The 8,772-nt window shown below is 44.8% G+C and overlaps 1 protein-coding gene across 1 annotated transcript; it reads left to right on the top strand.

The window, feature by feature from the left end:
• On the top strand, nt 1-8,772 carry LOC108923799 (serine/arginine repetitive matrix protein 1). Its single transcript, XM_018734763.2, has 10 exons — nt 1-107; nt 787-849; nt 1,363-2,001; nt 2,345-3,010; nt 5,102-5,247; nt 6,045-6,174; nt 6,292-6,355; nt 6,512-6,610; nt 6,802-7,022; nt 8,003-8,772. Coding segments are annotated over exons 2-10 (2,007 nt in total). The 5' UTR covers nt 1-107; nt 787-808; the 3' UTR covers nt 8,004-8,772.

Here is an 8,772-nt window from a genome sequence, read left to right as displayed (position 1 = left end):
AATACTAGTGATAACGGCTGTAGAGGGGGAGCGGCCCAGGGGTGGACTCGGCAGCCGACGTTGGTTGCCTTCGGTTGCGATTCGGTTCTGTGTTCTGCCGTTTTCTGGTAAGTCTTCATAAAGTTTTTTTTTTTTTTTTCTTTTTAAAGCAAGAAATCGGAGTGTTACTGTTTTGTATTTTATACGACAAATTAGTGAGGGTTTGTGACATTTGTCGGCTGTGAATAATCTGCGAGTCTGACTGATGTATGTATTACCAACGACGTTTTGTGTTGTAAAACACTGACTGATGACGATAATAACATCATGTTGATAAGTCTGTGATGTATATTTTTAAAAACCTTTTGACACCACTTTATGCCATTTGAAATATTTGTATTGCCTTATTTTTATTATCTCTACTTAGTCTGTACGGACAGCCGCCGAGTCGGAAGCATTTTCACTGCACGTCGTCGTATGGTTGTGTATGTGACAAATAAAATTTGAATCTGAATTTGGGGGCAATACTGGAATAGTTGTTGGAGCTGTGGAGGATCCAGATCTGAATCCCTAGTCCTGTTGCAGTTCACGTGTTTGAGGTATTTGCCCTGAATTAAAACAGTAATTTATATTACCCAGTTGTGGGTCACTTGGAATAATAATAAACTTATTGTACAAACCTCATGTTGTAAACTTTTTTTCTAAGCTGCCAGTGAATAAACTATTAGATTCCATTAAAAATAAAAGTAATTGAGAGCACAAGTAATGACCTCTGAGATGCCCAATTCCCTCCATATCATATGGCAGGACTCATTGGAGAAAGCTGAAGATGGTGAGGCCTTACTACAGCTCCCTGCGAGAGAAGCAGAGGTAAAGGATGTCCGTACACTGGGGTCAGACTGAAGCCGTCATGATGACCAGCATTGGATGTTGTTTTAACCAGCCAGTTGGTTTCCATCCTTTATGACTGTTGGACTGAGTCTAAAGTGAGGGCTCTGTTTACTCTGCTGGTTAGTTTCACTGCAGGCTCTCTTTCATATGGTTGTTGGTACTAATTTTTCATTATAATAACATAATCAACAATCTAACTCAGCAGCCTGTATTTATGTAGTTTCAAATGGTCAACAGAACTTGTTGTCATAGCTACTTGTAAAAATTCTGAGTAGTTTATAGTAATATAGCAGTTAACTTTTGAACGGTTCATTTTTCAGCTTCCTGCTTTCCTTTTTGTGAATTCTTTTGATTGCATAGTTGTAGTAAAGTGTTGCATGTTTTCCTGGTAGGTTGTATGGCTTCTTGACTTCTGGGGGTGGTGCATGATGGAACCCAGTGCTAATGAAAGATTACTCTAGAGATAAAACCTCTTGTTTTGTCTGAAAATAGGTCTTTTTCCAGCTTTCGAAGGTCCCAGGAGTCTCACGGTGGAATGCATTGTGCTGACAGCCACAGCCCTCGGCCCAGGACTCGCCGGGACCTGCAAGGCCCCCCCACAAAGCTACATCGGTGGAGGGAGTCTGCTAGGGGTGGAGCTCCCCACTTCTCCCGGAGGCCAGATAACCAATGGGGGCCTCGCCAGCGGAGTCCTGCTCACGGGTACCCTGCCCAGACTGGACTCCAGAACAGCCATAGAAGGCGTTCGCCTCCCTGGTCTAGTCCCCCACCCCCCCAGTTCTGCCACCGCTCCCCGCTGACCCACGGGCACTGCCCTCCGGCTTCGCGGAGCCCCCTTCCCAAAGTGCCTTTCCCTGGACGCTTTTCCCCCTCATCACCACGGCGCTTTCACAATGAGCCCTCCCACAGGAGGTCACCATCCCCACGGCACAGCCCTCATTGGGGATTGCACCGACGACATGGCACCGAGCCGGGCTCTGGCTGGGTTCCGGGGCCCAGGTGGCATCACAGACCCAGAGGAGGTCATCAGTGTCGGGGCGAACGCTGGAATGGAACCAGGGGGTTCAGGTTCTCCCCCTCTCCTCAGCGGAGGTCCATGGAGTTTCACAGAAGGAGTCCGTATCAAGAGAGGTACAGGAGTCAAGTCCTGGTGCAGGCTGGGTAGAATGATGTAAAGGAAAAAAGGAGCAGGGTACAAATGTAGATTTCACACAGATGGGGGCAGAGTATCCACTGTCTCACTACAGTACCACCAGGAACACATGCCATGCACAGAGCTGCTGGTTGCCTTTGAGGGTGCCATCCTTCGAACCGTAATGGGATGCACACGTGTGCCTGTGACTTGGCATGTAGGGGGCAATTTTTGGGGCTAGAACAGCATAACCTCCCCACCCCTCCCCCCCAAGGGCCCACCACTGAGCACTAAACCCTGCGCTGTAATGAGATGTTTGTGTTCTCTGTGATGGATGTGCAGGTTGTCCACCGAGCTGGAGGCAAAGAAGCATGGCAGGAACGAGGTGGAAAGGGATGGAGGTGGGCGCAGCTCGGCCTGGGGCCGGGAACACAGTCCTCGTTACGCTCACAGGTCCCCGAAGTGGAGGGCGTCCCCTTCCGCATCTGCTGCTGCATCCTCTTCCTCACCTAGGTTCCACCACCGTTCAGAGGAGAAGCTTGTCAGGCCTCTGAAGAGGAGGAGCCAGGATGAAGGCTTGGGGTTCGAGCAGCCCTCTAAGCGAGCTCGGAGGGAGGCATCACAGCATCCACCCTCTCACCGGGGATTTGGTGGCCGCGCACTGTCCCTCAAGGATAAGAGCCGCTTGCTCAAAGCGAGGATGGTCAGAGCAACTTCAGAGGTGAGACTCGGAGTGCCCCAAAAGATTAGCAGAGAGACGGGGAACACTGAAAAGCTGAGACACCCCAAATCTTGGGCCCCAAAAGATGTGGAGGAGAAGGAACAGACCTCCACAGAGGAGGGGAAGGTACGACAGGAGGCGGCCAAGGTCCAGCCGCTGAAGAAACACACCCTGAAGAAGGTCCCCTGCAAGTCACCCTTTGCAGCAGAGGGTGCAGATGACCAAAAGAGGGACAAAGAGACGCTCACCATCAAGGTGGACACACGGCACACCCTGAGCAACTACAGGTACGGTATCTCCCTTAGAGCCAAGGGTGGGGCATGAGCCTCACTCACAAATAAGTACAAGCTTTGACATCTTGTCACATATCCCAGAGGGAAGAAGGTATCGACCATGACTAAAGTTCTTTCGAAGTGGGATCGAAAAAAGCCCCTGTGCCTGCTGTGTCTTGGCAAAGTGTTGTCACACTCTTTAATATATTTCAAGCCATGTGGGCTTTCAGTAATTCTGCTCAGTTGCAGCCATCGCCCTTGTAAAGGTAGGAATGTGTCAAGTTTTTCCCAGCTATAATGAACTATATCTCAGACCAATGCATTGTCTCGTCCAGAGCATCAGTATGGCTCTTTGCTTCTAAAACTTTTAAAGTGTGTGAAGAACATCAGTATCAATGTTGGAATGCAGTCCTTTACTAGACATGAAAGCACTGGTCAGTGTCAAGTGTGTGTGTGTGAGATCCCAGGGAAAGCATGTTCCAGTTCTGTTCTTCTCAGCTGTACACAGTCAATTGTGGAACAGATTGGGGGCAAAAGCACTCAACTAGTAAAGAAGACCTTGGACAGAAGTTCTGGAAAGAACCCAAATGACCTTCCATACATTTGAGATGTTGATATCATTTGTGAAAAAGGCTTCTTGAGATTCTGTAGTTGTCTGGGACAAAGGACAACTGCTATGGCACAAAGGCCTTGAGGCAGCCTGGTCATGGAAGAACCTGCACCAACCTATAGTGGGCACCTGGGGAGGATCTTAGGCTGATTCTGTATCTTTGGAGGTCACATGAACCCAGACTCTGCACCTTGACTCTGACATAGGAAGAAGAAAGGGTATGGTGCTCAATCAGTGGGCTGAAGATGGAGCAATGTAGAAAACTCTGGATGGAGACTAACAAGCAAAATTTTAAAATGGGGAAAATACTTCAACCAAGGTTGACAAATTTCCCTGTTTGCTATTTTTACTGCCACTTAATGTAGCATTAGTTTCATCTTGAAGCTAAAATGGTGTGTTGTATTAAGTTGCATTTGATGAGTTGCTGGAATTTGTGGCTGAGTCATTGGATCTTCAAATGTATACACCAGTATCCAAGGTAATGTCTACATTGACATACCCACCAGCTCTGCTAACCAATAGAAGTTTGTGGACTGGACCACCTTTTAATCAATGTTGCTCCGAATCAGTAAATCATTCGGACATAGATTTCTCCATATCCGTGCCATCCATTGATCATGACTTCTAATGTTACGTCAGGAAAGAATCTGAGTCAATCAGCAAGTAGTATCTGCTGTCGCTTCATCACTGGAATCAGAACTGGACTAAAACCAGGAGCATCTACTGGACATGCTGCTCCCTTGGCGTCATGCAGGACTCATCTTCTGGAACAGCAGGAAGTTGGAAGACCAGTGTCCTTTGTGGAGAAGAGCTGCTCCTGATATTTCAGGAAGTTTCTGAAGGCAGCTTTACAGAAATCCACCTCAGATTATGAGCTGGGTATGAAGGGCTTTGCTGCCAAAGAGACTCAAGATGGAACAGCAAAGGCAAGGAGAAGTTTCCTGGAGCTGTGAAGATGGAGATGCTGAGGAGGAATGTGACTGCATTTGTGTTGGTGAGCCATGTAGAGATGAAGTGATGGTCTTTGCTGCACAGGATTGTCATCTTTGATTGTCAGAAGTGCACACTCTGAAGAGGAGTTCCCAAATCTATCGAGAGCAGCTCAGAAGAGCAAAAAATAATTTCTGCAGCTCTGGGAGTTGTGAACCTAGGCACTGAGGCGTTGTGGGAAGTTAAAGAAGATTATCTTTTCCTAACTGCCCTGATCTCTCTTGTTTATCTGTGCTTTGCACACAAGCCTACACCCCTCCAGCTAATGAAGGCCTTTTGTAAGTACCCACTGGTTTGATCTGTTCCTTTTTCATTCATAGTAACTTTTCATCTCTGCCACTTTTATTTTTCCATCCATCTGTAACAGTGTTCCGTATGGAAAGGCTGCTGTCCTCGAGCTTCTATGTAGTAGTTTAATATTTACAATGTTGAACACACCTAGACAGATGTTTTGCATGGTGCAGTGTGCTTGTCATGTCATGCCCTGCCCTTTTTTTCCTCTGCAGCTCCTCTTCCTCCTCCTCCTCCTCCTCCTCCTCCTCTGACAGACAGCTTTCACGGGATCTTGTGATTGTGTCCCAGCAGGGTCTGGCTTCTCGATCTGAAGCCTCCATAAGTGACCACTGGAAAAATAAATCGCAGGAAGCCCAAGGTGAGTAAGTTTACAGGACCTTATCTTAAGAAACTTGTTTCTCGATTAACGAACACAGTTGGGAGTGGAGGTCTGTTAACTCATTCCCAATTCCAAAGTTATCTGGAAAAGGTTAATAATAGACAAGACATACCTTGATTTACCTACAGGTTAGATTGTGTAAAAATGTCAACTTTAGTATATAAAAAAAAAAAAATACTCTTACCTCAATGTTTTTATTAACTTAAGTTTTTAATATGAATGTCTGAAAGGGGGGGGTATTTCCTTAGGTTCAGTTGTTGACAGTTTTATCTCATAAACATATCCAATATTGCTGGTCTCGATATTGAACACTAGACATGAGTAGTACTCACTGTGCGAGTAAATGGAATTAAAACAGTCCTGCACTCTGATTGGGTTTGCATGCTTTTCACTGGCTTCTATTGACACAAATGCTAAGCACAGGTCACACTTGCTTCATTACAGACACATTTTTAGGAATGTGATCAAAATGCAATTATAAACTTACTGTAAAAATTTTCAACTCTTCAAATATTTCACAGCTGTTTGCAAAATAAGAAGTTAATCTGTTGTAGTACTGATGGCAGACCAGTACTACTTGCATACCTGTAGATATTTTAGCTATGTTTCCCCTCATGTTTCATGACAAATCTAAGATGTAAATACCAAGTTAATGCTTGTGAGACTTAAATGTGACTGCAGTGAAAACATGTTTTGCCAAGGTGCTGAAAGTGCATTCTTGTCCTGGTGATGCGAAGCAAGGCCTTACAGCCCAATCCTTCCTGACTTTCCTCCAGAAAACTCCTCAGCGCCACAAGAGCCCCAGAAGCAGAGCCTCACACTCAATGAGCGCTTTTCTAAACTTCAGAAGGAACACCCTTCGGCCAGGGTTGGCAACGGTCGCTACTCGGGCCTCAAAATTCAGAGGTAGAGCTCCTCATTCACACACATGCTGACCGAGGAACGACTTGGCAACCTCGGTATCTACAAACACAAGCATTTCGCTTCTGAGGTGTAATTTTTTTTCCGTTTGCTTGCTTTTAGGAAAATTCACATACCGTTGTTGAACCACAAGACTGTGAAAATGAGTAAAGCGCCACCTCCATCGGTCAGTAATGCCGAATCCTGGAGGGTGTCTGTGTGTGACATACTGGTCTGAGCCACTGCTCTCATGTCAATGTAATGTGTTTAATCTTTACTTTTAATGACCACTAATTGGCCAAAGTCAGGGGTTAGTTAGTGTGTGGTTCTGTCATTTTTCCAGAAACCGATGTCACACCATTCTGATTCAGAAGCAAAACCATCGGTTCCCCAGAGGTCGGAATTGGTCCAGCGCCTGGGAACCTTCAAGAAGCCATTGATGGTATGTATGCTATTCAGGGCCTTACAATTTGAATTATCTAATATGTATTTTTAGAAGGCATCTTCTCTATTAAGCAAATCTTCCAGACTTTTTTAGTTGATTGGGTCTAGACCCTTACCTGTGCATCTTTGTGTTCCCTGATATAAGATGTTGGGTTTTTTTTTTTTCTTCTCTCTCTCTCCTCTCTCCAGGTCAGTGTAGTACCACGCCCCTCATTCCACCAGAAGCCTGCTTTCAGGAAGAGCCAGAGCATCACTACAAAATATCGCCAGATGCAAGCATTGCGCTACCGGGGGCCTACCTATCCACATGGCCACAACCCCCATCACCGTGGTCCTGCACCTTACAGTCATGGTCCTGCCCCCTATAAGCGGGGTCCCCCCTATATCAGCAACAGTTTCCACCACAGATGGCAAGTGACCTAAACAATGTCTTGTGTGTGTGTGTGTGTGTGTGTGTGTGTGTGTGTGTGTGTGTGTGTATATTCCTAGTTGTTCCCCCATGTTTTACCACAGTTAATCAGTGGTTATCTACTGAATTATGACTGTGACACAAGTATGTGGTTTACGTGCATTACTCTGGCTACTAATTTTACAATCGGTCAAGAATTTTTTTCTGTTACAGTTGTTTCCTAAGATTTGTCTGATGTGCAAATGTGACTTGTATACCTGCTAAGTTGATAGATGACAAAGAGCATCCAGCCAGAGCAGAAGTGTGCAACTGCTGTGATTCAGCTCACTTCCACAGTGTTCACAGCTTGTGTCTGGTGTTTCCGAGTGTCAGTAATCAGTAAGAAGATAAGGAACATTGCATATGGTTATTGAATGAATCTGTTAATCAGAGTTGAGTAGAAGTTTGTGGAAACATGTTTTTTCAGTTATGTTAAATGAGTTTTAGTGTGTCTCAAAATCAATAACATTCTAGTAAGTATTAGAGCAGCAATTTATAAATACTCTAAGATCTTTTACATATTTTAAAGAAGTCAAACTGGGGGGTTTTTGTATTATTATTGGGATAATGAACAGACTTCCAGTCCCAGTTGTGTTTGTAAGTTGAGGAACTGGTGTGTTGGCAGATGTTGGATGCTTTGAAGTACCTGGGTAGTTTTAGCTAATACAACTTATTCTCTATGGAAGGAAAATGTAACTCCAATTTGTTAGAATAGAACTAGGTTGTGCTGAAAAGGTAATGAGTGAATACACACCTTTCCTAGTTTGACCGTTGTCCGACTACCAATTAAGTTCAATTTTTGATAGAAGCAGCTGATAATGGTGTGTTTTGGAGAGCACAAAACATTCATATCTCTACAGCATGCACACCTTTTGTGTGTTTGACACAATGAAAGGAAATGTTAACAGTTGTGCTTCCTCTTCTGTTAATGTGTGGGTTTAGATGGATGGACTGCAGATACTTCCCATGGGTCTCCTCTCCCTGGCTGCTTGCCTTGCCTCTGGTGATGTCTGACACCACTAATGGGACTACACAGACAGAAGCTTAAACTTCTATCTAAATGGGATAAAGAAGAGGCTGGACACCGTGTGTGTGTGTGTGTGTGTGTGTGTGTGTGTGTGTGTGTGTGTGTGTGTGAGAGAGAGACACACCTTACAGAATGTAGGTTGAATTCATATCCCGTTACCCCTGCTTTAGGTTCCACAAGTGACCCTCTCTGTTTCAGTAGCCATCACGGCCATTTGTGGGGTGTGATGTGAGAACGGAAACTTTAAATACTGTGTGCCAGACGTCTTGCTCATACACTTCCCACTCTTCTCTAGGTGTCTCCATAAATGTTCAGGTTTTCTATTAATGGACAGCAGGTGGAGTTGTAGTTACAGCCATGATCTTGCAAATGAAAGGCCCACCTCATGTTGTAGTACATTTGGATACTTGCACTGAACTCATACAGTTAAAAATGACCCTTCTGTATGAATAAGTCAGTGTAAGAAGCTAAGTCTCTATTTTAAGTTGCTGGGGAAAAGTCAGATACACAAATTCATAAAGTGGATTTCTGTTTCTGAATCACACTTAAGCTGAGAACACTCACTTGTTCTGATGTTTAAGAAACTGGCTAAGCTTTGCTTCTGTTTGACACTTGCTTTCTTTTACGTTTTACCCTCTGAACTCGGCATGTTGCGTTTGTAAACATTTTGTTTAAGATTCAATAA

This window comes from Scleropages formosus, chromosome 3 (assembly GCF_900964775.1).
Source record: "Scleropages formosus chromosome 3, fSclFor1.1, whole genome shotgun sequence".
NCBI classification, from domain to species: domain Eukaryota; kingdom Metazoa; phylum Chordata; class Actinopteri; order Osteoglossiformes; family Osteoglossidae; genus Scleropages; species Scleropages formosus.
Note: the sequence above shows the minus strand (reverse complement) of the source record. Positions and strands in the feature narration are given on the sequence as shown.

Coding starts and splice junctions, on each gene's coding strand:
- LOC108923799 (XM_018734763.2), top strand. CDS start 809: ATGGTGAGGCCTTACTACAGCTCCCTGCGAGAGAAGCAGAG. Junction 850..1,362: donor TCCCTGCGAGAGAAGCAGAG/GTAAAGGATGTC, acceptor GTCTGAAAATAG/GTCTTTTTCCAGCTTTCGAA. Junction 6,611..6,801: donor CCTTCAAGAAGCCATTGATG/GTATGTATGCTA, acceptor TCCTCTCTCCAG/GTCAGTGTAGTACCACGCCC.